Source organism: Hemitrygon akajei, chromosome 11 (genome assembly GCF_048418815.1).
Source record: "Hemitrygon akajei chromosome 11, sHemAka1.3, whole genome shotgun sequence".
NCBI classification, from domain to species: Eukaryota; Metazoa; Chordata; class Chondrichthyes; order Myliobatiformes; family Dasyatidae; genus Hemitrygon; species Hemitrygon akajei.
The window spans coordinates 168,463,781-168,489,869 of NC_133134.1; the positions used below are offsets into that span (position 1 = coordinate 168,463,781).

General features: G+C 47.4%; 1 protein-coding gene across 1 annotated transcript in view; it reads right to left on the reverse strand.

The window, feature by feature from the left end:
* The window catches only part of col9a3 (collagen, type IX, alpha 3), a 232,919-nt gene that overhangs the window by 89,433 nt on the left and 117,397 nt on the right, over positions 1 to 26,089 (reverse strand). Inside the window, exons 4-15 of the mRNA XM_073062368.1 lie at positions 25,297 to 25,332; positions 25,138 to 25,209; positions 17,691 to 17,744; positions 16,947 to 16,991; positions 15,922 to 15,951; positions 14,013 to 14,066; positions 12,856 to 12,909; positions 9,887 to 9,931; positions 8,396 to 8,452; positions 6,675 to 6,728; positions 4,076 to 4,129; positions 1,393 to 1,446 (exon numbers count right to left, since the gene is read on the reverse strand). Of these exons, the coding sequence (XP_072918469.1) occupies positions 1,393 to 1,446; positions 4,076 to 4,129; positions 6,675 to 6,728; positions 8,396 to 8,452; positions 9,887 to 9,931; positions 12,856 to 12,909; positions 14,013 to 14,066; positions 15,922 to 15,951; positions 16,947 to 16,991; positions 17,691 to 17,744; positions 25,138 to 25,209; positions 25,297 to 25,332 (609 nt within the window). The remainder of the gene's footprint in view (positions 1 to 1,392; positions 1,447 to 4,075; positions 4,130 to 6,674; positions 6,729 to 8,395; positions 8,453 to 9,886; positions 9,932 to 12,855; positions 12,910 to 14,012; positions 14,067 to 15,921; positions 15,952 to 16,946; positions 16,992 to 17,690; positions 17,745 to 25,137; positions 25,210 to 25,296; positions 25,333 to 26,089) is intronic.

The window sequence follows — 26,089 nt, forward strand, 5'->3', positions numbered from 1 at the left end:
CCCGGCTCAATTCCCGTCACTCTCTGTAATGAGTTGTATGTTCTCCCCATGCCCATGTGGGTTTCCTCTGGGAGCTCCAGATCCCCCCCACAGTCCAAAGATGAGCGGGATAGGATTAGCAGTGGGCATGCTATGTTGGCGCTGGAAGCATGGAAGCAGGCGTTTGTGGGCTGCCCCCAGAACATCCTCACACTGTGTTGATTGTTGACACAAACAATGCTTTTCACCGTGTCTTTCGATGTATCGCTGGTAGTGACAGAGACAGCTCACCTTTCCTTCTAGAATGATCAGTCACCATGCCTCGGAGAGTGGCCGCAGCCTGACCGGTCAGTCACTGTGACTGTGTGAGTGGCCCTTGTGGTCAGTCACCGTGACTGTGTGAGTGGCCCCTGACCGGTCAGCTCACTGTGTCTGAGTGAGTGGCCCCTGACCGGTCAGTTACTGTGCCTGAGTGAGTGGCCCCTGACCGGTCAGTCACTGTGCCTGAGTGAGTGGCCCCTGACCGGTCAGTCACCGTGCCTGGGTGAGTGGCCCCTGACCGGTCAGTTACTGTGCCTGTGTGAGTGGCCCCTGACCGGTCAGTCACTCTGGCTGGGTGAGTGGCCCTTGACCGGTCAGTCACTGTGCCTGGGTGAATGGCCCCTGACCGGTCAGCTCACTGTGTCTGAGTGAGTGGCCCCTGACCAGTCAGTCATTGTGCCTGAGTGAGTGGCCCCTGACCGGTCAGTCACTGTGCCTGTGTGAGTGGCCCCTGACTGGTCAGTCACTCTGGCTGGGTGAGTGGCCCTTGACCGGTCAGTTACTGTGCCTGAGTGAGTGGCCCCTGACCGGTCAGTCACTGTGTCTGAGTGAGTGGCCCCTGACCAGTCAGTCATTGTGCCTGAGTGAGTGGCCCCTGACTGGTCAGTCACTGTGCCTGAGTGAGTGGCCCCTGACCGGTCAGTCACTGTGACTGAGTGAGTGGCCCCTGACCGGTCAGTCACCGTGCTTGGGTGAGTGGCCCCTGACTGGTCAGTTACTGTGCCTGAGTGAGTGGCCCCTGACCGGTCAGTTACTGTGCCTGAGTGAGTGGCCCCTGACCGGTCAGTCACTGTGCCTGAGTGAGTGGCCCCTGACTGGTCAGTTACTGTGACTGGGTGAGTGGCCCCTGACCGGTCAGTCACTGTGTCTGAGTGAGTGGCTCCTGACCGGTCAGCCACTGTGCCTGGGTGAGTGGCCCCTGACCGGTCAGTCACTGTGTCTGAGTGAGTGGCCCCTGACCGGTCAGTCACCGCCACCCCACATCTCTGCCCTTTCCCTGGGGGCTTGGGCTCTCCCTCTCTGTTCAAGGTGCCGTACAAACGCAGGTTGCTGCCAAAGATGTACTTGAACCACATCGTCACACATACTCACCCTGAAGCCTGGAGGTCCAGGCTTGCCCAGGGGACCTCTCAGTCCTCGAGGACCCTATGGATATAAAACATACTCATCACAATCCGATCTTGAACACTGCTCTCTCCTTCCTATCGATGTACCTGTCCAAGCGTCTTTTAAATGTTGTTATTGTACCTACCTCAAACACTCTTCTGGTAGCTCATTCCATATACCAGGGGTTTCCAACCTCTTTAATGCCATAGGCCAATTCCATTAGGCATGGGGTCTATGGACCCCATGTTGGGAACACCTCCCATATAGTAACCACGCTCTGTGTGAATAAGTTGCCCCTCAGATCCCCTTTAAACTTTCATCTTAAACATATATGTAAAGAGCAAGAGGATAAGATGTGAGGGGATAGGACCAATCAAGTGTGACAGTGGAAAAGTGTGTATGGAACCGGAGGAGAGAGCAGAGGTACTTAATGAATACTTTGCTTCAGTATTCACTACGGAAAAGGATCTTGGCGATTGTAGGGATGACTTGCAGCGGACTGGAAAGCGTGAGCATGTAGATATTAAGGAAGAGGATGTGTTGGAGCTTTTGGAAAGCATCAAGTTGAATAAGTCACCGGGACCAGACAAGATGTACCCCAGGCTACTGTGGGAGGTGAGGAAGCAGATTGCTAGGCTTCTGGTGATGATCTTTGCATCATCAATGAGGACAGGAAAGGTTCTGGAGGATTGGAGGGTTGCAGATGCTGTTCCTTTATTCAAGAAAGGGAGTAGAGATAACCCAGGAAATTATAGACCAGTGAGTCTTACCTCAGTGGTTGGTAAGTTGATGGAGAAGATCCTGAGAGGCAGGATTTATGAACATTCGGAGAGGCATGATATGATTAGGAATAGTCAGCATGGCTTTGTCAAAGGCAGGTTATACCCTCTCATTATCCTGTACACCTCTATCAGGTCACCTCTCATCCTCCATCGCTCCAAGGAAAAAAGGCCGAGTTCACTCAACCTATTCTCGTAAGGCATGCTCCCCAATCCAGGCAACATCATTGTAAATCTCCTCTGCACTGGGCTGAGATTTCCCATGGTTTCCACATCCTTCCAATAGTGAGGTGACCAGAACTGAGCACAGTACTCCAAGTGGGGTCTGACCAGGATCCTATATAGCTGTAACATTACCTCTCAGCTCCTAAACTCAATCCCACGGTTGATGAAGGCCAATGCACCGTATGCCTTCTTAACCACAGAGTCAACCTGCGCAGCTGCTTTGAGTGTCCTATGGACTCGGATCCCAAGATCCCTCTGATCCCCCACACTGCCAAGAGTCTTACCATTAATACTTTATTCTGTCATCATATTTGACCTACCAAAATGAACCACCTCATACTTATCTGGGTTGAACTCCATCTGCCACATCTCAGCCCAGTTTTGCATCCTATCAATGTCCTGCTGTAACCTCTAACAGCTCTCCACACTATCCACAACACTCCCAACCTTTGTGTCATCAACAAATTTACTAACCCATCCCTTCACTTCCTCATTCAGGTCATTTATAAAAATCATGAAGAGTAGGGGTCCCAGAACAGATCCCTGAGGCTCACTACTGGTGACCGACCTCCATGCAGAAAATGACCTGTCTACAATCACTCTTTGCCTTCTGTGGGCAAGCCAGTTCTGGATCCACAAAGCAATGTCCCCTTGGATCCCATGCCTCCTTACTTTCTCAATAAGCTTTGCATGGGGTACCCTTATTAAATGCCTTGCTGAAATCCATATACACTACATCTACTGCTCTACCTTCATCAATGTGTTTAGTCACATCCTCAAAATATTCAATCAGACTTGTAAGGCACGACCTGCCTTTGACAAAGCCATGCTGACTATTCCTAATCATATTATGCCTCTCCAAATGTTCATAAATCCTGCTTCTCAGGATCTTCTCCATCAACTTACCAACCACTGAAGTAAGACTCACTGGTCTATAATTTCCTGGGCTATCTTTACTCTCTTGAATTATGGAACAACATCCACAACCCTCCAAAACTCCGTAACCTCTCCTGTCCCCATTGATGATACAAAGATCATCGCTAGAGGCTCAGTAATTTCTTCCCTCACCTCCCACAGTAGCCTGGGGTACATCTCGTCTGGTCCCAGTGACTTATCCAACTTTCCAAAAGCTCCAGCACATCCTATTTCTTAATATCTACATGCTCAAGCTTTTCAGTCCGCTTTAAGTCATCCCTACAATCGCCAAGATCCTTTTCGTAGTGAATACTGAAGCAAAGTATTCATTAGGTACTTCTGCTATCTCCTCCGGTTCCATACACACTTTCCCACTGTCACACTTGATTGGTCCAATTCTTTCATGTCTCATCCTCTTGCTCTTCAGATACTTGTAGAATGCCGTGGGGTTTTCCTTTATCATGTCTGCCAAGGCCTTCTCATGGCCCTTTCTGGCTCTCCTAATTTCATTCTTAAATTGGACTGTTTCTGTGCTGTCTTATTCTAAGAATCGATTAAATGATTAAATTGTCAATGCTAGCATCCCGGACATCCCAGTCAGAAATACAAGCTACTTCCAGCTCTAGGAAATGGTGGCACTCAGAGGGTTTCTCCCTGTTCCTGGTTCTTCTGCAGCTTTGAAATGTTAACTTCATTTGGGGGTGGAAAAGCAGATACAACTCCCCCAAGTCAGGACAAGTTGCTCTTACCTGTAATCCGACGGGTCCGGGCAGACCTGGCACTCCTGGATGTCCGGGATCACCCTGAAATTCCAAACAGTCGATGGTTAGAAGGTGAGTAAGAACCAAGAGACACAAAACGTAGGAGGAACTCAGCAAGTCAAGTACCTTCCATGGAGGGGACTGGTCAGTTGACGTTTTGGACTAAGACCCTTCATTAGGACTTGGCCTGAAACGTTGACTGTTTACCTCCTTCTATAGATGCTGCCTTACCTGCTGAGTTCCTCAGCCTTTATTTTAAAAAAATGCAAATATTTTGAGGAATGTTTAGGTCTTTCCAATAAAGTGGATATTCTTTCTAAACTTAATGGGAGACTAGAGCAACATGCACAAAGTTCTGGAGGTCAGGCAGCATTGATAAAGGGGAATAAACAGTCAATGTTTCAGGCCAAGACCCTTCATCAGAACATCAGATACTGATGAAGGGTCTCAGCCCAAGACATTGACAATTTATGCCCCTCCATCACTGCCGCCTGACTTGCTGAGTTCCTCCACCATTTTCCGAGTTTTGCTTGGGATTACTGGCATCTGCAGAATATCTTGTGTTTGTGGGCAAGAACTTATACCACCCCAATAACCAATCCTCTTTCTTTCTCATCTTCAGAACTTCAAGGAGACTTGCGCAGTGGTGCATCAAGTAGTGCTGCTGCCTCACAAATCCAGAGACCTAGGTTTGACCCTGGCCTCCAGCACTGTCTGTGTGGAGTTTGCACGTCCTTCCCCTATGACCCACACTTTCCTCCCACATCCCAAGGACATGGGGGCTGGTGGATGAAATTGCTTCCCCCTCCACCAGCATGTAGGTGAGAAGGTGAGGGAATCAGTGTGGAGTTATTGGATATCTAACAGGGATGAGGAATGGGATTGCTCTCAGAGCCAGCATTGGTTTGATGGTCGAATAGACTCCTTTCACATCACAGTGGCAAATGAACCAGGCAACAAATCAATCTGAGTTAAGAGCATTTCTCTTTGAAAAAGGATGAGAGGTGTACAAGATGACAAAAGGCACAGATAGAGTGGAGAGCCAAACGCTTTTCCCCACGGTGGAAATGGCTAATAGGATGATTGGAGGAAAGCATAGGGGGGATGTCAGAGGTAAACTTTTTAATAAGAGATTGGTGAGTGCATGGGAAGAGGATTGTGAATCTGTGGAATTTTTTGGCACAAACAACTGTGGAGGCCAAGTTTTTGGGAATATTTAAAGTGGAAGTTGATAGGTTCTTGATTAGTAAGGGTGTCAAACGTTATGGGAAGAAGGCAGGACAATGGGGTTGAGAGGGATAATAAATCAGCCATAACTGAATGGTGGAGCAGACTCAATGGGCCAAATGGACTAATTCTACTCCTATGTCCTATTGTCTGATGGCCGAGGGTGGAAGAAGAGGCAGATACATTAGGGACAAGAGTGAAAGAAAAATGGAGGGTTATGTAAGGAGGATGGGTTAGATTGATCTTAGAGTAGGTTATAAGATCGGCCTGACATTGTGGGCTGAAGGGTCTGTATTGTGCTATAGTGTTAAAAGGCTGGTGACAGTGAGATCACCATAAAACCCATCTGATTAAATAAATTTCTTGGGAGGAAACTGGTCTGGTCTCCATGTGACTCCAAACCCCATCTCTCTGATTAACTCTTAACACCCCTCTGAATCAGCCCAGTGAGGCACTGATGTCAAGGGAAATTTGGGATGGACAGTGCCCATCTCAGTAACAAGCAAGAGAAGATTGCTCATCTGCCTGGCTCTCCTCACTGTTCGGGATCAAGGATCAACTTTGTTCACCATTTACAGTTATATGTATTCAGAATTTACTGTGACATGCAAGAAAAAAACAATAACATTCAAATATAAATGATAAAGAACCATATAGAACATAGAAACCTACATTATAGGCCCTTCAGCCCACAAAGTTGTGCTGACCACGTAACCTGCTCTAGAAACTGCCTAGAATTTCCCTACTGCATAGCCCTGTACTTCATCTCAGCCCCAAGGGTTGGGGGTGGGCGGGGGAGGTAAGAAATATAGTTCTTAATTTTATAATGATATAACATATAAAGTTAAAGGTTAAAGTACAGATAAAAATGTGCAAAATCACATCCAACGAGAGGTTGGACAAACTTAGGTTGTTTTCTCTGGAGTGGCGGAGGCTGAGGGGAGATCGGATAGGGGTTTATAAGATTATCAGGGAGATACAGTGGATAGAGTGGACAGACAGTATCTTTTTCCCATGGTTGAAAAGGACAAGGAGGGCATGCATTTAAGGTGGGGGGGGGGGGGCGGGGTAATTTCAAAGGAGATGTGAGGGGCAAGATTCCCCCCACACACACACAGAGTGGTGGGTGCCTGGGGCAGTGCTAGAGGCAGAAACACCAGAGATGGGCACATGAATGTGAGGGAAATGGAAGGATATGGACATTGTGTTGGCAGAAGGGATTAGTTTAATTGTCTATTTAAATGGTACTATGATTGGTTTGGCATAACATTGTGGGCTGAAGGGCCTGTTCCTGTGCTGTACTGGTCTCTGTTCTACACATAAATTCCACTCCCTCTGGTCCAAACCTCCGGAGATTTACCTTTGCTCCGACCTTCCCGGGTTCTCCACGTTCCCCCTTGTGACCTGTGTGTCCCTGGAAGAGAAGGGAGAAACTATTATTGACTCTGGCACACTGATAGTGTTGACAAAAGACTCAACCCACAAACAAGGTGTTCCTCAGCTGAAACACTCTGTACAGAACAAATATCCAGCAGAATGGGTCAAAGCTGAACATTATTGCCACAGAGAATAGCTGGTTTTGTGGATCTCACTCAGAGACAGCAGCGATGTCACTGAGGGAGGAACCAGCTGCAGATGCTACAATCTAAACCACTCTCTCGGTTCTGATTCTCAGCCGGAAGGACTGGTGACTGAGATTCCAGCTCCATCTCTCTCGCAGCTTTCCATCGATGCTTCTGCAAGGGTCACTCCTCTCTCACAGAGCCTTGGATAAACTTATTAAGCACAGCATTATCAATACACACACACACACACACACATCAATACACACACATACACACACACTCACACACACACACACACACACACACACACACAGAGTAATGTTTAAACATGTATAGCAGTGGTTTACACACACAACAGAGTTTTACACAGACAGTGTTTACACACAACAATGTTTACCTACAAATGTTTACATTTGCACAAACACTTATGCATATACATACAGGCATTTGTAACAACAGGCAATTACACTCAAACGTTTGCACCCACAGCATCCCTGACTAGTTCCCTCATGACCTGGTTCAGCAGTTGCAACAGACAGGAACCTGAGGCGGAGAGAGTAATGGAAACTGCTCGGTTGATCCCAGGCACAGATTCCTTCCCCACCCCACCCCCCAACCAATGAAAGCATCTACATGAGCCACAATTTCCATCAAGAGTCCCCACAATCTGGGCCACGCCATCTTCTCACAGCTCCCATCGGGCAGGAGCCTGAAGTTCCACACCACCAGGTCCAAGAGCAGCTACTTCCCTTCAACCATTCAGTTCTTAAACCACATTACACAACTCTGTTCACTACAGTTGAGCAACGCTGTGATCAATTTGCACTAAAGTGGGCTTTGGTTTTTGTTTTAATTGTGCTTTTCCTTGTAAAAAAAAAGGTGTTTATTTTCTGTTTGTGAATGCTGCTTATCTGCTGCTCTGTGCCTGTGATGTTGCTGCAAATAAGTTCTTCATTGCACCTTTCAATAAACGCTCAAGTTCACATTTATTGTCATTCACCAATACTCCTGTATGCAGCTAAATGAAAGGCTGTTCCTCCAGGGCCAAGGTGCAAAACAGAGTAGATACAGTCACACAGACACACAGCACATACAGTCACAAAATAACACCAGCACATACAGTCACAAAATAACACCAGCACATACAGTCACACAGACACACAGCACATACAGTCACAAAATAACACCAGCACATACAGTCACACAGACACACAGCACATACAGTCACAAAATAACACCAGCACATACAGTCACAAAATAACACCAACACATACAGTCACAAAATAACACCAACACAAGTTCCTGAGTGGGCTGGCCTGAAGTGATGAGACAGGATGTACTTCAGCACATATGGCAAACTTGACTTTGACAAACAGGTCCCTCGAGCTTCTTCAGTAATGTCGTACATTCATCTCTCAGCAACCAGCCAGTCACCATCACCTTGTTCAGGTGGCATTTAGCTCCAGGGGAAGAGAGGTAACAGGTGAAGTCCAATACATCGAGAGTAATCCCTCACCTTGAATCCGGGCATCCCAGGAAGACCAGCCGGGCCAGGTGGGCACACTGCTGGGCACTGTGGAGAGGTGGGTAGAGGGAATGTATCAGAAAGCTTCAGTACTGATCACAGTCACTCACTGAGAGCTATTCAATCATTTTTGGAAATCCACTACCAGTTCCCATCAAATATTTACTGATCTCAAGTAACAGTTAATCAATATCATCAATCAATATTATCTATTAGTATCTGTTGTCAATCAATATCAGAAATCCATCAATGCCAGTTGCCCAATGTAACATCCACTCCATTGTCAATCAATAACAGTGATCAACAATTATTGTCAATCAATATCCACTGCAATCATTAGTTACCAACATAAGCTGTCAATTGACATCACCCTAGCTACTCTGGTTTCCTTACACATCCCAAAAACCCATGTTGATTGGGGAACAAGGTTAATGTCATGACTTTAGGCAGTGTAGAGGAACAGAAAGATCTTGAGGTTCATGTGTATAGATCCCTCAAAGTTGCCACACAAAGCTGATGGGGTGGTTTGGAAGGCATGTGGTACATTGGTCTGGGGATTGAGTTCAAGAGCCAAAAGGTAATGTTGCAGTTCTATAAAACTCTGGTTAGACCACACTTGGAATATTGTGCTCAGTTCTTGTCACCTCATTATAGGAAGGATATGGAAGCTTTAGAGAAGATGCAGAGGAGATTTACCAGGATACTGAGTGGACTGGAGAGATTGGCTTATTAGGAAACATTGAGCGAACTTGGGCTTTTCTCTTTGAAGCAAAGGAAGATGAGAGGTGACTTGATGGTGTGTACAAGATGATAAGAGGCAGAGATTGAGGGGACAGCCGGAGACTTTCCCCAGGGTGGAAATGGCTAATATGATGAGGCATAATTTTAAAGTGATTGGAGGAAAGTATGGTGGCGGGAGATATCGGAGGTAGATCTTTTGCACAAAGAGATGTGGGTAGGTGGAACTACTGTGACATAGATTCCATTCCATCACTCTCTGTAAGGAATTCATATGTTCTCGCTGTGACAACATGGGCTTCCTCTGGGCTCTCTGGATCCCTCCACATTCTGTAGACGTATGAGTAAAGGTTAGTAAGTTGTGGGCATGATATGTTGGTGCTGGAAGTGTGGTGACACTTGTGGGCTGCCCCAGCACATCCCCAACGCAAGTCACGCTTTTCACTGTATTTTCTGATAGAAATGTAACAAGTCAAGTCAACCTCCTTTTAATCTCGCAACCCAAGGATGTGCTGGGGACAGCCCACAGGTGTAGTCAACATGGCATGTTCCACAAAGAACAACAACAGTGGAACAAGCCCCTTTCTCTCTCTCACACACACACACAGGCCTCCAACACCAGGACAGGCTGCCTGCAGTCCTCCAGTCCTTGGCCTCAGGTTCTCAGCTCAGCTACGTTCACGTAGCTACGGAAGGTGTTTACGTGAGCACATACACAGCCAATGAACGGACGGGAAAACTCACAGAAAAGTCTTCAATTCCTTCTCCTGTGTAAAGTCCAGGTTCACCCTAGGAGGTAAACATTGAGAGGTTAGCAGACAAATTCTGGCTGAATTACAAAAGATTGACTTCCCAACTATTCCTCATCCCTCCCAGAAGAGAAGAACACAGCCAAGTCCATCACAGGTAAGGCCCTCCCCACCAGCAAACACTATTACATGAAGTACTGCCTCAAGAAAGCAGCATCCATCATCAAGGACCCCCACGACCCAGGTCATGGTCTCTTCTTGCTACCACCATCAGGCAGGAGGTACAGAAGCCTCAGGTCCCACACTGCCAGGTTCAGGATAAGTTATTACCCTACAACCATCAGGCTCCTAAACCAGTGTGGATAACTTCACTCACCTCAACTCTGAACTGATTCCACAACCTACAGACTCACTTACAAGGACTCTACAACTCATGTCCTCTGTAACATTTATTTATTTGTTTATTTATTTATTATTAGGGGTTGGATGTACCTATTGTCTCTTCTTTTACACTTTGGTTGTTTGTCAGTCTAATGTGTTTTGGGAGATTCTATTGTATTTCTTTATTCTCCTGTGACAATGAAGCTCTGGGTTATAGATGGTAAGGTACAGGTACTTTGATAAATAAATTGACTTTGTGTGCAACACAGCTGAGGCTCGAACTCTGGGTTCGAATCTTGACACCAGGCATCCGCAGCCAACGTCGGATAGGGCCACGACCTCACGGGGTGCATTCCCATTCACCCTCATCCCAGCTGCTGCTGGCTCCTGACTGGCCTCCCCCATTCAGCCCAAAGTGTTTACACCATGCAGGAGCAGGCTCCAGCCCATCTCATTCCTACTGACCAAGTGCCCGCTGAGTTAGTTCCACGCCCTTGTTTAGCGCACATCCCTCTAAACCAGGGGCTCCCAATCTTCTTATGCCGTGACCAATACCATTAAGCAAAGGATCTGTGGACCCCAGGTTGGTAACCACTTCTCTAAACCTTCTCCATCCACAAATCTTATTATACAAAGCGACTGTTCCGTAGTTTCATTACAGCTTCTATCCTGCATTTTATTCTGCCTGAGGACGTTATGGCAACCAGCCTCCCTTCCATGGACTCTGATTATTCTGGCAGTGAGATGTGCTGAAAAAGACCTCTCGCACCTTGGACGTTCTCCCTTCTCCCCTGCTCATTCAGACAGAAGACACAAAAGCCTGAAGCTCGTACCACCTGGCTCCAGGACAGTTTCTATCCCACTGTTATCAGACTCTGAACGTTTTGACCTCACATTTCTTCCTCGTTGTGACCTCGTACCTACTGTCTCCCTGCACAGCTGTTTCTCCATAACTATCACACTTTGTTTCCAGTTCTGGAGCTCGATGTTCTGACCTAATGAAATTATATGCATGGATGACATGTAGAGATGGTTTGTATGGACAGTGTTTTCTTTAGTATACTTGACAATAATAAATCAATTTACAAAACTCTCCAGATGTCTTTAAATGCTGTTAGTGTCCCTGCATCAACCACTTCCTCTGGCAGCTCGTTCCATACACCCACCAATCTCTGCATGGAAAAGTTATGTGTTAAAACTTTCCCCTTTCACCTTAAACCTGTGCCCCCTAGATTTAGACTTCCCTACCCTGGGGAAAAGACAGTGGCCATTCACTGTGACCCCCAACTGTGAAGGTTCTCACTTCTGACCTTGTGATGACAGGAAGGTTACAGAAGATACAGGACAGGAACAAGCCCTTCACTCCACTCCACCTAGTCCATGTCAAACTTTATTCTGCCTCGTCCCATCGACCTGTTCCGGGACCATAGCCCTCCATCCATGTACCTATCCAAATTTCTCTTAAATATTGCAATCAAATCCATATCCATGAGCTGCACTGGCAACTAGTTCCACACTCACAGCACCCCTGAGTGAAGAAGTTCCCCTGCAGGCTCCCCTTAAATACTTCACCTTTCACTATGACTTCTAGTTCTAGATTCACCCAACCTCCGTGGACAAATCCTGCTTGCATTTACCCTATCCACACCCCTCATTATTTTGTACACCTCTGTCAATTCTCTCCTCGTTCTCCTACACTCCAGAGAAAAACTCCGAACCTATTCGACCTTTTCCCATTTCCTGTACTCATTACATTGATTTATGAAGGCCAATGTGCCAGAAACTCTCTTTGTGCCCCTATCTACCTGCGATGCCACTTTCAAGGAATAATTGATCTGTATTCCTGGAGCTCTCTGTTCTACCACACTCAACTGTTGAAGAGACTGCTCTGATGGATTCCTGAGGTTGGGACGATGGAGCTCTCTCGACAACTGCTGTGTTTTCTCTTGATGCCCTTTCTTACCACATTCTGCCAAATGCTTCCTCACACACTCCAACTCCAGCTGCCTGTCTCCAACTAAATGCTGTCCACCAGCGGCCCCATTAAAGTGAAGCCCCTGTTCCACCTCCCCCCAACACCCCTATAACCTCCAAACAACCCTCCGAGACCACCATTCTCCTCCCGTTCTGACCTCCTGCAGACCTCCCAACTAATCCAGCCCAGAACCTTCACCACCAGGCCAAACCTTCAGCTGCAGCATCCTTCACTTCTGGAGTCCTAAACATCTCCATTTCTCTCTTCTCCCTCTCTCTCTCTCCTTTCACACTTTTTTCTCTCCTTGCTCTCCCTCCTTTCACACACACTCACTCTCCTCCCTCTCCCCACTCCCCTCCTTCCCCTCTCTTCTCCCATCTGTCACCCTTTCCTCCTTTGAAGCCTCACTCTGCGTCTGAGCACCCCATCACCTGCCCCCTCCCACGGTTCTGTGCCCAATTCTGTCTGGTAATCACTGTCACGGGGTGCTTGCTAAGTTCAACGTGGAAGGTAGACATGAGCGGCTGCTGAAACCTTACACCTCGATGGCATTCTCCACCCTCCTCATCAACTCAAATGTTTCCATGCTGAAGGAGAGTCACACCTACCGGAGGACCAGGAGGTCCGGGAGGTCCAGGAAGCCCGGTTAGACCATCTTGACCCTGAGTGGACACAGAGAGTGTTAATGACTGGCAGGCTGACATCGCATTTGAGCGGGTGTGTTGCACTGGGGATGGCCAGGGTCATCTCACACCAACCTGTGCCCTCTCTGACTAGCCCTCTGCACAGCCAACCTCTCCCCCATTGGGGACAGGGACAAAGAACCAAGCAGAGTGCCCCGTGCCCAAACCCAGTGGTGCTCATTGGGTGTTACTAAGTTATGGCCTAGCGAGGGTCCACTCTTGCTGCAGTTCTGGGCATTGTAGGGGAAGGAGCTTCATCTCAATTGGGATAGCCCCGTCTCTGAGACACATGATCACAGCTACAGGCCTTGCTGGAAACTGGAGCACAGCACTCCCACCCCAGCAGTATGATGGGGGCAAATTCCGCAGAAGGAATGTAGGGAATTAGGCAGCTCACCCACCCCCTCCAACCTTTGTAGGAGCAGTCAGGGATGGGTAAAGTGGTGCTGGAAAGGACAGGTACATGTCAGGAAACATAGGGGAGGCTTGGCCCTAACACACAGCAGCGGAGGCAATTTAGCACTGAGTGATAACTTTAATTATAAACTGCAAAATAACAAGCCACGAAACAAGAGAGAACAAATACCTAACACGACCAGGTAACTGAAGGCTAAGAGCAACTTGTTGAGGCTGCCTGGTTCGATGGGTGAACAAGGGACTGTGGATGGGAGCTGGGTTTAAATAGGCTGCAGGTGATGAGCTGGAAGCAAGTGGCAGGTGATTCCTGTCAGCTGGGATGAGATTATGAGGAGCCTGCCTGTGTAGGCCTGACAGTACAAACTTAGGGCAGCGTAGAAATTAGCGCGACACTTATACAGATTGGTGTATTGGAGCTTGGAGTTCAGTTCCAGTGTCCTCAGTAAGAAAGCTCAAGCATTCTTACCGTGACGATTGCGTTTTCTCCGCATGCTCCACTTCCCTCCAAAGACATACTGGTTAGTATGTTAATTGGTCATTGTAAATTGCCTTGTGATTAAGATAGACTAGGGTTAAATGCTGGCAACGCCCAGATCCTGAAAGGTGAGTAAATGCCGGAAGCACTTGGTGCAGTCACAACATGATGTACGATATCGTTCACTTACCCTGGGACCACTTGGACCCTGGGGACCTTCCAGTCCAGTATCACCTTGAGGTCCCTAGAGAGATTTAATACAATAACTCCAGCATTTCCGTATTCAAATGATAAAACATTTTCAAACACAATGCCAGGACATGAGGACTACTGTTTCACAGAGTATCCCAGATCCATTCATAAGAGCAGAATTAGGCCATTCAGCCCATCAAGCCTGTTCCACCACTCCATCATGGCTGACTTATTATCCCTCTCAACCCCATTCTCCTGCCTTCTCCCCGTACTCCTCGACACTCTGACTAATCAAGAACCTATCAACCTCTGCTTTAAATATATCCAATGATTTGGCCTCCACACCCATCTGTGTCAATGAATTCCACAGACTCACCATTCTCTGGCTAAAGAAATTCCTACTCATCTCTGTTCCAAACGAACGCCCCTCAGTCTGAGGCTGTGGCCTCTGGTCCTGGACTCGCCCACACTTGGAAACTTCCTCTCCACATCCACTCATCTAGGCCTTTCAGTAGTTGATAGGTTTCATTGAGATCCCACCTCATTCTTCTAAATTCCAGTGAGTACAGGTGCAGAGCCTTCGAACACTCCTCATACATTAACCCCTTCATTTCTGGAATCATTTTTGTGACCCTCCTCTGGACCTTCTCTAATGCCAGCACATCTTCTCTTAGATAAGGGGCCCAAATCTGCACACAGTGCTCTAAGTGTGGTCTGACCAAGGGCTTATAAAGCCTCAGCATCACATCCTTGCTTTTGTATTCTAGTCTTGTCAAAATGAATGCTAACATTGCATTTGCCTTCCTCACCACCGACTCAACCTGCAAGTTAACCTTTAGGGAATCTATTCACTTCTATTCCCCTGCTGCAACAATATCTGATGAAGTAGATATCTGACTTGGTCGGACTAGATCTCTCCCCCAAATAAGAATTATTTTGGTCCCCGTTGATAAGTTCAGGTCAAAGGTTCTACTGGTATTTATTTTCTGTTCTGTTTTCTAAAATCACAAATAGTTTAATATTTCTTTCAACAACTTTCCATCCAAGTTACTTTGATAACTGTCCTTCCGTGACCTGAGATTTCAAGATCAAATCTATTCACATTTTGAGGCAGGCTGTGTTAAATACCTGCAGAGCTGATCAATCTTGTAATCACTCTCGTCTTTTGTGACACTACAAAATTGTCTTTTAGACAGCATTCTGCCCTGGATAAAAATCCACAGGTTCCACCCAAGTTAAAACTTTGTGATTGATTAAAAATTAAATATAACTGAGTAGATGTAAAAACACTGATAATGTGTTCTTAAACATGTGCTCAGTACTTCAATACTGAGAGGAGAGAGAGTGAGAGAGAGACAGAGAGAAAAAGAAAGTGAGAATGTGTGTGTGAGAGAGAGAGAGTGTGAGTGAGAAAGAGAGAGAGTGAGTGTGTGAGTGTGAGTGAGTGTGTGTGAAAGAGAGTATGTGAGTGTGACAGAGAGTGTGTGTGTGAGAGAGTGTGTGTGTGTGTGTGTGTGTGTGTGAGAACAAGAGAGGGAGTGTGAGAGTGTGTGAGAGAGAGAGTGAGAGTGTGAGTGAAAGAGTGTCTGAGTGTGAGTGAGAAAGAGAGTGTGTGAGTATGAGAGAGAGTGTGAGTGTGAGAGTGTGTGAGAGAGAGTGTGTGTGTGAGAGAGAGCGAGAGAGAGAGCGAGAGAGAGAGAGTGAGAGAGAGTGTGAGAGATTGAGAGCGAGAGAGAGAGAGAGAGAGAGAGAGAGAGAGAGAGTGAGAGAGAGAGAGAGAGAGAGAGAGTGAGACAGACAGACAGACAGCCTGGCACTAGAGGGCCATGAGGTCAAAGTGAACATTGCAACATTTCCCCAGTTGCATCCTGACACTGAGACGCACGTCCGGTTGAGCACAGACTTACCGGGGGTCCAACCTCTCCGGGTTCCTCTGGCTGGAAAGGAAAAGCACCAGCATGAGCTTCATTACAATAAATAAACCCGGCTTCGGAATAACACCGAATCCTTTGCAACTGTCTTCCAGCCATTTCTACACAAACTTCTTCACACTGTCCCTGGGTTTCTCATTAGAGTCACAGAGTCAGGCCCTTTGGCCCAACCAGCTCATGCTGAACTACCATGTGCCTGGTCCAAATCTGACAAAATGGCGAGGATTTGGGCCCACAACCATTGCAGAAAATAAATCGCTGTCTCCATTAGACTCAAGTGTGTGAGCTGCCCTGGGGTGGATGATTGTGATGGGGCAGACTATCTGAGGATGTGCTGGAGTGATGGGGAGGGGAGGCCAGTGTTAACGTTCTGGGTTGGGCTGAACGGTTAATTCTCACTGGGCGTCTGGACTGTTGAAGACTCTGACCTCAGGACAGTGTGCTGTGCTGACGCTGCAGACTGAGGCTGCTCCCCCACCGTAGGCAGAACATTCACCTCACCTCAGGAATATGCGAGGTCATCGCCCACTCCACTGTCTCCTGAACCAAATGTGACAGACCCTCCCCTCCACAGTGCAGACTGCACAATGGGAGGGGCAGTGAGGGAGATCTTTGCTGGGGGGGAGGGGTGAAGAGGGAGTCCTGCACCACAGGAGGGGCGGTGAGGGGCTGCATTAGGGGAGGGTCACATCGAGAGGGTTGTACGGAGGGAGAGTGTCATTATGGGAGGGCTGGTACTGAGAGAGGGTCACACTGTGTGACATCTGTCTTCTGATTGATAGCAACGAACACGTTCACCTTTTCTGTTGTTAAAAGGCCAGGGTGCTTCATTTAATGACAACGAGGGATTTATTGTGTCACTGAGCAACATGCTTATTGATTTGACTCAGAGAAACGTTTGGATCATGTAGTGTGGAGGAACGCTGACAGCAGGACTGGCGTGGACCCTCAGATTAAACGGTGAAGAGCCCCCCTTACAGTTGCTCAGGCAGTTTACTCACATCCACTAGGTCCAAGCCAGGTGGTCCAGGAGGTCCTGGGTCTCCCTGTTAGGATATAATGAAGAAAGAGGGATAATAAATCAACCATGATCCATGATAGAACAGACCAGATGGACTGAATGGCCTAATCAGTCTTATGGAAAATCCTGATTCAGAATCCTGTTGTAAATGCGACATTTAAACCCACTGCCCACCTCCACACCGCGAGTAACGGCCAGTGGTGGTCTGGACGTTCTGTAGAAAGAGTGACCACACACCTCGCTGACAACCCTCCAACCTCAAGCAACCATGCCCTATCATGTTCACGTTCAGGCGCGTTACCTGATTGGGGGGTGGGGGGGAGAGACGCAAGTATAATAACACTGGAGTGGTTACTGTAACACTTTACAGCGCCAGTGACCTGGGTTCAATTCCCGCCACTGCCTGTAAGGAGTTCGTGCGTTCTCTCCATGACCACGTGGGTTTCCTCCGGGTGCTCCGGTTTCCTCCCACAGTCCAAAGACATACGGTTTAGGGTTAATAGGTTGTGGGCATGCTGTGTCGTTCCCGGAAACATGGTGAAACTTGCTGGCTGCCTCCACCACATTCTCAGGCTGTGTATATCGTTGACAAATCATCACTTTTCACTCAATGCTTCGAGGTATTTGTGACATTTAAAGCTAACCTAATCTCTTTAAACCTCAGAATTCCCCAAGTCCTACCCTAGGGGTTTATGACACCCTGGTGCTGTAGAATCAGACTTACCCTCTCACCCCGGAACCCATCGGCACCAGGAGGACCATCGGGTCCGGGTAGCCCCTGTGAAGAGAGCAAACATCATCAGCTGGGCTCAGCTTAACCCCGTGCCCACAGCATGCATTCACCTTATCTGTGCGCCCTATCATTTTATAACCATCCTGAGGGCATTATACATCTTCCTGGAAATTGGACAGGCACATGTGGAGAGTTTGCAAAGCTATAGAACATAGAACAATACAGCACAGTACAGGCCCTTCAGCCCACAATGTTGTGCTGACCCTTAAACCTGCCTCCCATATAACCCCCAACCTTAAATTCCTCCATATACCTGTCTAGTAGTCTCTTAAATTTCACTAGTGTATCTGCCTCCACCACTGACTCAGGCAGTGTATTCCACACACCAACCACTCTCTGAGTAAAAAACCTTCCTCTAATATCCCCCTTGAACTTTCCACCCCTTACCTTAAAGCCATGTCCTCTCATATTGAGCAGTGGTGCGTTGGCTGTCCACTCTGTCTATTCCTCTTAATATCTTGTATACCTCTATCATGTCTCCTCTCATCCTCCTTCTCTCCAGAGAGTAAAGCCCTAGCTCCCTTAATCTCTGATCATAATGCATACTCTCTAAACCAGGCAGCATCCTGGTAAATCTCCTCTGTACCCTTTCCAATGCTTCCACATCCTTCCTATAGTGAGGCGACCAGAACTGGACACAGTACTCCAAGTGTGGCCTAACTAGAGTTTTATAGAGCTGCATCATTACCCCGCGCCTCTTAAACTCTATCCCTCGACTTATGAAAGCTAACACTCCATAAACTTTCTTAACTACCCTATCTACCTGTGAGGCAACTTTCAGGGATCTGTGGACAAGTACCCCCAGATCCCTCTGCTCCTCCACACTCCCAAGTATCCTGCCAAGTATAGATGAAGGGTAAAAGAAAATGAGTTGCTCTGATAGAGCGCTGGTATGGTTAAAACGAGTCAAATTGCCTCAATTCTTGATGTTGTCAAATTGGACAGTGCAGATCAGGGCAGAGCCAAACAGTGGCCTCCTCAGGGAACTGGATGCGGGACACAGATGGCTCGTGGTGTCTAGCACAAACCATGGGTTGAATGATAAGACAAAGGAACACACACCAGTCCTCAGAGGGATCAGAGGTGGAGAGAGTGAGAAATTTCAAGCTCCCAGGTGTCTATATCTGAGGATCTAAACTGGACCCAACATATCGATGCAGCTACAAAGAAGGCACGACAGCGGCTATATTTCACTAGGAGTTTGAGGAGATTTGGCATGTCACCAAATACTCTCGCAAATTCCTACAGATATACAATGGAGAGCATTCTAACTGGCTGCATCACCTTCTGGTATAGGGTGGGGAAAGGCTACTGCACAGGATTGAAATAAACAGCAGAGAGTTGTAAATTTAGTCAGCTCCATCATGAGCACTAGCCTCTGTAGTAACCCTAGGACATCTTCAAGAAGCAGTGCCTCAGAAAGGCAGTGTCCATCATTACCCAGGACATGCCCTCTTCTCATTGCGACCCTCCAGGAGGAGGTCTGTCTCTAAAATGAACTCCCAGCCAAGGCGGTAATATCATGGACTGTCTGGAGCTCACTTGATAGCCAGAGCCTCCTTCTCAACGGTGGGATACCTGGAGTAGCAGGTTCCTGCTCAGGTATAAGACAGCCCTCTTGTTACCACTTTCCTTGGGCCAAGACAACACCCATCCCTACTCCAGAGGCATCCAATGGACAGGTGTGCCTTGACCTGGATCCTCACCACGAAGGACCAAAATGCTCACCATTACCAGATGGTAACTGAGCCTGCAACCCTTCCACTGAGCCCTCACTCAGCACGTACACCCAAAAAACGTAACGTCAGCGCTGCCAGAGAGGGATAATGAAAATCATGGGGCTACTGGGGTGGGGGTGGGGGGAGCAGACCTGCTCTGTCACAGTGTTGCATTGTACTGCTGACGCAAAGCTAACAAATTTCATGACGTACAATATGCCGATGATATTAAACCTGATTCTGATTCTGAGGGGCACTCTCTGTACCATATCTAGTTACGGAGGGCAAGTCTCTGCTATTATGCAAAGAATGGGAGGGCAGGAGGGAGTAATCGGGAGCAGGCCAACTTCAAATTATCAGGCCCTGACCTTACTTCTCCTTGCTATGTGGCAACTACCTGCTTCATTGGCTGAGAGGCACCCTGGGACGTTCCAAGCTCATGCATAGCAAGATGCAAAGTGCAGTCTGTTCTTTTGGATTCATTCCAACTGTGGGACCATCCATTCATTCCAACTCTGCAGGTTAGGAGAATGGGGTGGGGGGGGGGTATCTCAATGAAACCTATCAAACATTGAAAGACCTAGATAGAGAGGATGTTTCCTATAGTGGGGGAGTCTAGGAGCAGAGGACACAGATAGAGCGAATGTGGTGAGGATGTTTCCTATAGTGGGGGAGTCTAGGAGCAGAGGACACAGATAGAGTGAATGTGGGGAGGATGTTTCCTATAGTGGGAGAGTCTAGGGCCAAGGGACACCTTTAGAAGGACATACCTTTAAAAAAGATAGGAGGAGAAATTTCTTCAGCTAGTGGGTGGCGAGTCTGTGGAATTTATTGCCACGGATGCCTGTGGAGGCTAGGTTATTGGGTGTATTTAAAGAAGAAGCTGATAAGATTCTTGATTAGTCAGGGTGACAAAGGGTTATGGGGAAAGCAGATTATTATCTGAATGGTGCAGAGTTAGGTAAGGGAGTAATACAAAGAGATCTAGGAATCCTTGTTCATCAGTCACTGAAGGTGAATGAGCAAGTGCAGCAGGCAGTGAAGAAGGCTAATGGAATGTTGGCCTTTATTACAAAGGAAATTGAGTACAAGAGCAAGGAAATCCTTTTGCATTTGTACAGGGCCCTGGTGAGACCGCACCTAGAATATTGTGTACAGTTTTGGTGTCTAGGGTTAAGGAAGGACATCCTGGCTGTAGAGGAAGTGCAGCGTAGATACACAAGGTTAATTCCTGGGATGTCCGGACTGTCTTATGCAGAGAGGTTAGAGAGACTGGGCTTGTACACGCTGGAATTAAGGAGATTGAGAGGGGATCTGATTACAACATATAAGATTATTAAGGGATTGGACAAGATAGAGGCAGGAAATATGTTCCAGATGCTGGGAGAGTCCAGTACCAGAGGGCATGGTTTGAGAATAAGGGGTAGGTCATTTAGGACAGAGTTAAGGAAAAACTTCTTCTCCCAGAGAGTTGTGGGGGTCTGGAATGCACTGCCTCGGAAGGCAGTGGAGGCCAATTCTCTGGATGCTTTCAAGAAGGAGCTAGATAGGTATCTTATGGATAGGGGAATCAAGGGATATGGGGACAAGGCAGGAACCGAGTATTGATAGCAGATGATCAGCCATGATCTCAGAATGGTGGTGCAGGCTTGAAGGGCCGAATGGTCTACTTCTGCACCTATTGTCTATTGTCTATTGAAAAGGCAGGAGATGGGGGTGAGAGGGAAAATAAATCAGGTTTGAGAGTGTGTGTGTGTGTGTGTCTGTGTGTGTGTATGTGTGTGTATGTGTGTGTGTGTGTGAGAGTGTGTGTGTGTGTGTGTGTGTGTGAGAGTGTGTGAGTGTGTGTGTGTGTGAGAGTGTGAGTGTGTGTGTGTGTGTGTGTGTGTGAGAGTGTGAGTGTGTGTGTGTGTGTGTGAGAGTGTGTGAGTGTGTGTGTGTGTGTGTGTGTGTGAGAGTGTGTGTGAGAGTGTGTGTGTGTGTGTGTGTGAGAGTGTGTGTGTGAGTGTGTGTGTGTGTGTGTGTGTGTGTATAGTTAAATAATAGTGCAAAAAAAGGGTTGTGTTCATGGGTTCAGTGGCCATTCAAAAATTGGATGGCAGAGGGAAAGAAACTGTTCCTGAAACATTGAGTGTGTACCTTCAGGCTTCTGTACCTCCTTGATGGTAGCAATGAGAAGAGGGCATGTCCTCAGTGATGGGGGTCCTTAATGGTGGACACCACCTTTCAGAAACACCACTCCTTGAAGATGTGCTGGATACTATGGAGGCTAGTGCCCGTAACGGAGCTGGCTAACTTTGCAGCTTACTTCAGCCCTGTGATGCAGCCTGTCCGGATACTTTCCATGGCACATCTGTAGAAGTTCGAGTGGTTTAGGTGCCAAAACAAATCTTCTCAGACACCTAATGAAATATTGCCGCTGTCTTGCCTTCTTTGTAGCTGCATCGATATGTTGAGTCCAGGTTAGATCCTCAGAGATATTGACATTCTGGAACTTGAAATTGTTCACTCTCTTTACTTCTGATCCCTCTAAAGTCTGGTGTGTACACCCAAGTCTTACCCCTTTCTGAAGTCCACAATCAGCTCTTTGATCTTACTGATGTTGTGTGCACAGTTGCTGCTGTGACACCACTCATCTAGCTGGTATATCTTGCTCCTGTACACCCTTTCATCACCATCTGAGATTCTACCAACAATGGTTGTATCATCAGAAAATTTATAGATGGTATTTGAGCTATGCCTAGCCACACAGTCGTGGGTATAGAGAGAGTACAGCATTGGGTTAAGCACACATTCCTGAGGTGCACCAGAGCTGATTGTCAGTGAGGTGGAGATGTTATTTCCAATCCGCACAGATTGTGGTCTTCCAGTTAGGAACTTGAGGAGCCAATTGCAGAGGGAATTGGAGGGGCCCAGGTGCTGGAGGCTTTCGATCAGAACTGTAGGATTGATGGTGTTAAACACTGAGCTGTAGTTAATACACAGCATCCTGGCACAGGTACTTGTAGTGTCCAGGTGATCCAAGGCCATGTGGAAAGCCAGTGAAATCATGTTTGCCGTAGACATATTGTGGCAATAGGCAGAATGGCCTAATTCTTCTCCTATGCCTTATGGTTTTATTCTGGTATCTGGTATCAGAGGGTGGCAAGGTAGCATAGTGGTTTACAGCACCAGTGATGGAGATTCAATTCCCAACTCTGTCTGTGAGGAATTAGTACGTTCTCCCCATGACTGTTTGGGATTCCTCCGGGCTCTCCAGTTTCCTCTCACTTTCCAAAGACGTACAGGTTCGGGTTAGTGAGTTGTGGGAATGCTACATTGGTGTTGGAAGTCTGGTGACACGTACAGGCATCCCCTGACTGTAGTGGACGATGACACAAATGATGAATTTCTCTGCTTGTTTCAATGTTTCGATGCACATATCACAAATAAAGCTATTCTTTATCTTTACACAGCAGATCACCCTCTGGATAAAAATTATAGTTGCCCTCAAGTTCCAGTTAAATTTTCCCTCTTTTCTAAAACCTATACCCTCTAGTTCTTGATTCTCCAACACTGGGGGAAAGAAAAACATTTTAGTGCACTCCCACTAACTGTGTCCTCATGGTTTAATATCCCTCTTAATGCTTCGATGTATGTGACAAATAAAGCTCATCTTTTCTCTTTTTTATCTTCAGCTTTCATTTTCTTACGTGGTCCCCAGTACTACCTACAGTCCAAAATTTCCAGCTGACAGCTCTCTCTCACTCTCCCTGCCTGTGATGCGTGACACCAGTGGTCCCACCAGAGTGGGGTGGAAACGTCTGCACTCATTCAGTTAATGGCTGTCACAGTGGGGTATGTTGGTCATTAAATAACTCACAGTCACTGAACAACACTCCGAAAGCCAGCAGGGACTGAAGTCCTAATTATGTTCTCAAATCCAGTGACCTGAAAGGTGGCAGCCCTTTTCCAGCACACTCCTAATGAAGTTATTTCCAGCAATTATTTTCAACTTTATGACAGAAGCCAGTGTGGAGGTCCTTCCTGTTTCCAGTAATCCCTCATTTCCAAATCACTGATTCAATCATTTGATTCCCAATGCCATTAACTCCTGGAGAATTTATTTCAGATTTCCAGAAAACGCACACAAAATACTGGAGGAGACCAGCAGACCAGGCAGCATCTACGGAGAAGAGCTGACAGTCAGCGGGACTGGACAGGGGGATGGCTGTTTATACAGACAGATGGATGGATGGACAGATAAAGGGATGACGGATAAACATAGGGATGGACAATGGGATTGTTGGATGGATGGATGAAGGAATGGACAAATAGAGGGATGGGCAGATACAGGGACAGACAGATAGAGTGATGAAGGGATGGACAGAGGGATCAGTGGATAGATGGATGTATGCTTGACAGATGGACGGATAGAGAGAGACAATTAGAGGGATGGATGGATAGAGGGACGGACGGATAGAGGGATGGACAGAGGGACAGATGGATGATCAGAGGGATAGAGGGACGGGTAGATGGACAGAGGGATAGAGGGACTGATGGATGGACAGAGGGATAGAGGGACAGATAGATGGACAGTTGAACAAAGGGACAGACGGACAGAGGGATGGATGGACAGAAGGACAGACAGAGGGACGGAAAGAGGGATGGATGGACAGAGGGATGGATAGAGGGACAGGCGGATGGACAGAAGGATGGACAGAGGGATGGATTGTCAGAGAGATGGACAGAGGGATGGACAGAGGGACAGAGAGATGGACAGAGGTATGGAAAGAGGGATGGATGGACAGAGGGATGGATGGACAGAGGGATGGATGGACAGAGAGATGGACAGAGGGACAGAGAGATGGACAGATGTATGGAAAGAGGGACGGATGGACAGAGGGATGGATGGACAGAGAGATGGACAGAGGGACAGAGAGATGGACAGAGGGACAGATGGACAGATGTATGGAAAGAGGGACGGATGGACAGAGGGATGGATGGACAGAGAGATGGACAGAGGGATGGATGGACAGAGAGATGGAAAGAGGGATGGATGGACAGAGGGATGGATGGACAGAGAGATGGACAGAGGGACAGAGAGATGGACAGAGGGACAGATGGACAGATGTATGGAAAGAGGGACGGATGGACAGAGAGATGGACAGAGGGATGGATGGACAGAGAGATGGAAAGAGGGATGGATGGACAGAGGTATGGATGGACAGAGGGACGGGTGGACTGACAGAGGGACGGACAGAGGGACGGATGGATTGGAAGCAGGCCTTTCAGCCAATTCATCTTGCTGATGAACATACCAATCTAAACCATCTGCTACAGGAACTCAGCAAGTCGAACTACAAGTCTTGATGCAGGATTTTGACCCGAAATGCAACAGTTGCTTCCACCCACCCTTACAGATGTTGCTAGACCCAGTGAATTCCTCCTGCAGATTGTTGACCCAAAGAAAAGAACCTGACCACTAATGCTGTTGCTGTTTGTGGGGTCTTGCTGTGCAGCTCTGCCTCCCTTCTGCTCACATTTCACACCTACTCCTCTGGCGGCAACACGCCTCCGGATATCAGTATGGCGTGAACATTGGACATTGTCTGGTTCTCTGCTCCTCTCGGACAGCATTGGGCTTTAGGGGAAGGGCAGGAGCCGCAAACAGTACTCACGTCTATTCCTGGAAGTCCTGCCAGACCGGGGATTCCAGGAGATCCTGGGTCTCCAGGTTCACCTTGGGCACCCTGGAAGAGAATCAAAATAGTAGACATCATTCTGTGAACCTTCACCGGGAACTCTCCAATTTGTTTCAGGTAATGTCATTGACTTACCGGTGGACCTGGTAACCCTGGTGGGCCAGGTTCGCCCTGGTAAAAACAAAAGAGATAACTATTAGTTACGTTGGAAATAACAGATCATGCTCTTTAACGTTTATGCTTACGTAGAAGATCGAACAGTGAAACAGGTCCAGCTGTGCAACTGTGTTCGTTCTCCATAGAATCAGAATTATTATCACTGACATATGTTGTGAAATTTGATGTTCTGCAGCAGCAGTACGATGTAAGACATGAAATGTACTATAAATTATAATAAGAAATATATGTAAAATTAAATAAGTAGTGCAAAAGAGAGCAAAAGTTAATGAGGAAGTGTTCATGAGGTCATTGTCCATTCAGAAATCTGAAGCTAGAGGGAAAGAAGCTGTTCCTAAAACATTGAGTGCGTATCGTCGGGCTGCTGTACCTCCTCCTTGATGGTAGCAATGAGAAGAGGGCACGTCCTGGTGGTGGGGGTCCTTAATGATGGATGCCACCCTTTTGAGGCATCACCTTTTGAAGATGTCTCCAAGGATGCTGGGGAGGCCAGTGCCCATGATGGAGCTGACTGAGTTTACAACTTTCTGCAGTGTTTATTCTGATCCTGTGTGGTGACCACTCCTTACCAGACGGTGATGCAACCAGTTAGAAAGCTGCCCACATGTATCTGTAGAAATTCATGAACGTCTTTGGTGACGTGTCAACTCTCCTCAAACTCCTAATGAAATATAGCCGCCGTTGTGCCTTTCTCGTGGTGGCATCAAAATGTTGGGCCCAGGGTAGATCTTCAGAGATGTTCGCACACAGG